We start from the raw sequence: 1,242 nt of genomic DNA on the forward strand, positions 1-1,242 counted from the left end.
CCACCTCGCCCGGCTAGTTTTTTGTATTTTTTAGTAGAGACGGGGTTTCACCGTGTTAGCCAGGATGGTCTCGATCTCCTGACCTCATGATCCACCCATCTCGGCCTCCCAAAGTGCTGGGATTACAGGCTTGAGCCACCGCGCCTGGCCAACGTAACGATTATTTTAAAACAGATAATTAGCTTCTTTTTTCTTTTTTATTTACTTTATTATACTTTAAATTCTGGGATACGTGTGCAGAATGTGCAGGTTTGTTACATAGGTATACATGTGCCACGGTGGTTTGCTACACCCATCAACCCATCATCTACATTAGATATTTCTCCGAATGTTATCCCTCCCCTAGCACCCCACCCACACACCTAAAGGCCCAGTGTGTGATGTTCCCCTCCTCGTCTCCATGTGTTCTCACTGTTCAACTCCCACCTATGAGTGAAAACTAGCTTATTTTTTCTACTAGATACCTGCAAAGAATAATGAAGAACTTGACAAGCAAAATTGACAAGGCTTGCTGTTGTTCCTCTAACCCATCTGCCATTTTCTGAACACACTGTAGCAGCTGGATCCTCAGAACCTGCAGAATATTATCAGGAAGCAGAGATATTCCTGGAGGCATATCATCTACCCTAAAACAGAAAGGGAAAAAAATAAGAAGCCTGTTGAAATATAAGAAGAAAATCTCTGGCATTTAAATGAACTTCATTTTCAGCCCAAATCCTAAAGAAGGTCTTTTATTCATTCCAGATACTCTGTGCTTTCTTGTCTGCAACACACCACCAGATGATTAGTAACTAGAAGATTATTAGAGCAGAGTGGTTTTTCTTATTTCAGAAGAGGCTTACTAAAGAGGGCAACAGAGAGACTATTTGATATCTTCAATTGTACTATTTTTAATGAAAATATTTAGAATAAATTAATTTATGTTCCACTTAGAAATACTATGTATACTAAATACTGTGTATAGCAGTGTGCATATCATTTCTAAAAGAAACAATAACTGTAAAATAAAAATGAAGTATCTACATAACTAATTTAATATCTGTCAACTGTTGGCCAGGTGCGGTGGCTCACACCTATAATCCCAGCACTTTGGGAGGCTGAGGCAGGCGGATCATGAGGTTAGGAGCTCAAGACTAGCCTGGCCAACAAGGTGAAACCCTATCTCTATTAAAAATACAAAAAATTAGCCAGGCGTGGTGGTGCACCTGTCCCCAGCTACTCAGGAGGCTGAGACAGAAGAAT

The 1,242-nt window shown here is 40.3% G+C and overlaps 1 protein-coding gene across 1 annotated transcript in view; it reads right to left on the reverse strand.

Annotated features, from left to right (window-relative positions):
- The window catches only part of NBEAL1 (neurobeachin-like 1), a 204,259-nt gene that overhangs the window by 195,234 nt on the left and 7,783 nt on the right, over positions 1–1,242 (reverse strand). Inside the window, exon 2 of the mRNA XM_011992490.1 lies at positions 465–626. Coding sequence (XP_011847880.1) covers positions 465–626 — 162 coding nt within the window. The remainder of the gene's footprint in view (positions 1–464; positions 627–1,242) is intronic.

Source organism: Mandrillus leucophaeus, unplaced genomic scaffold (assembly GCF_000951045.1).
Source record: "Mandrillus leucophaeus isolate KB7577 unplaced genomic scaffold, Mleu.le_1.0 Scaffold411, whole genome shotgun sequence".
Lineage (NCBI taxonomy): Eukaryota > Metazoa > Chordata > Mammalia > Primates > Cercopithecidae > Mandrillus > Mandrillus leucophaeus.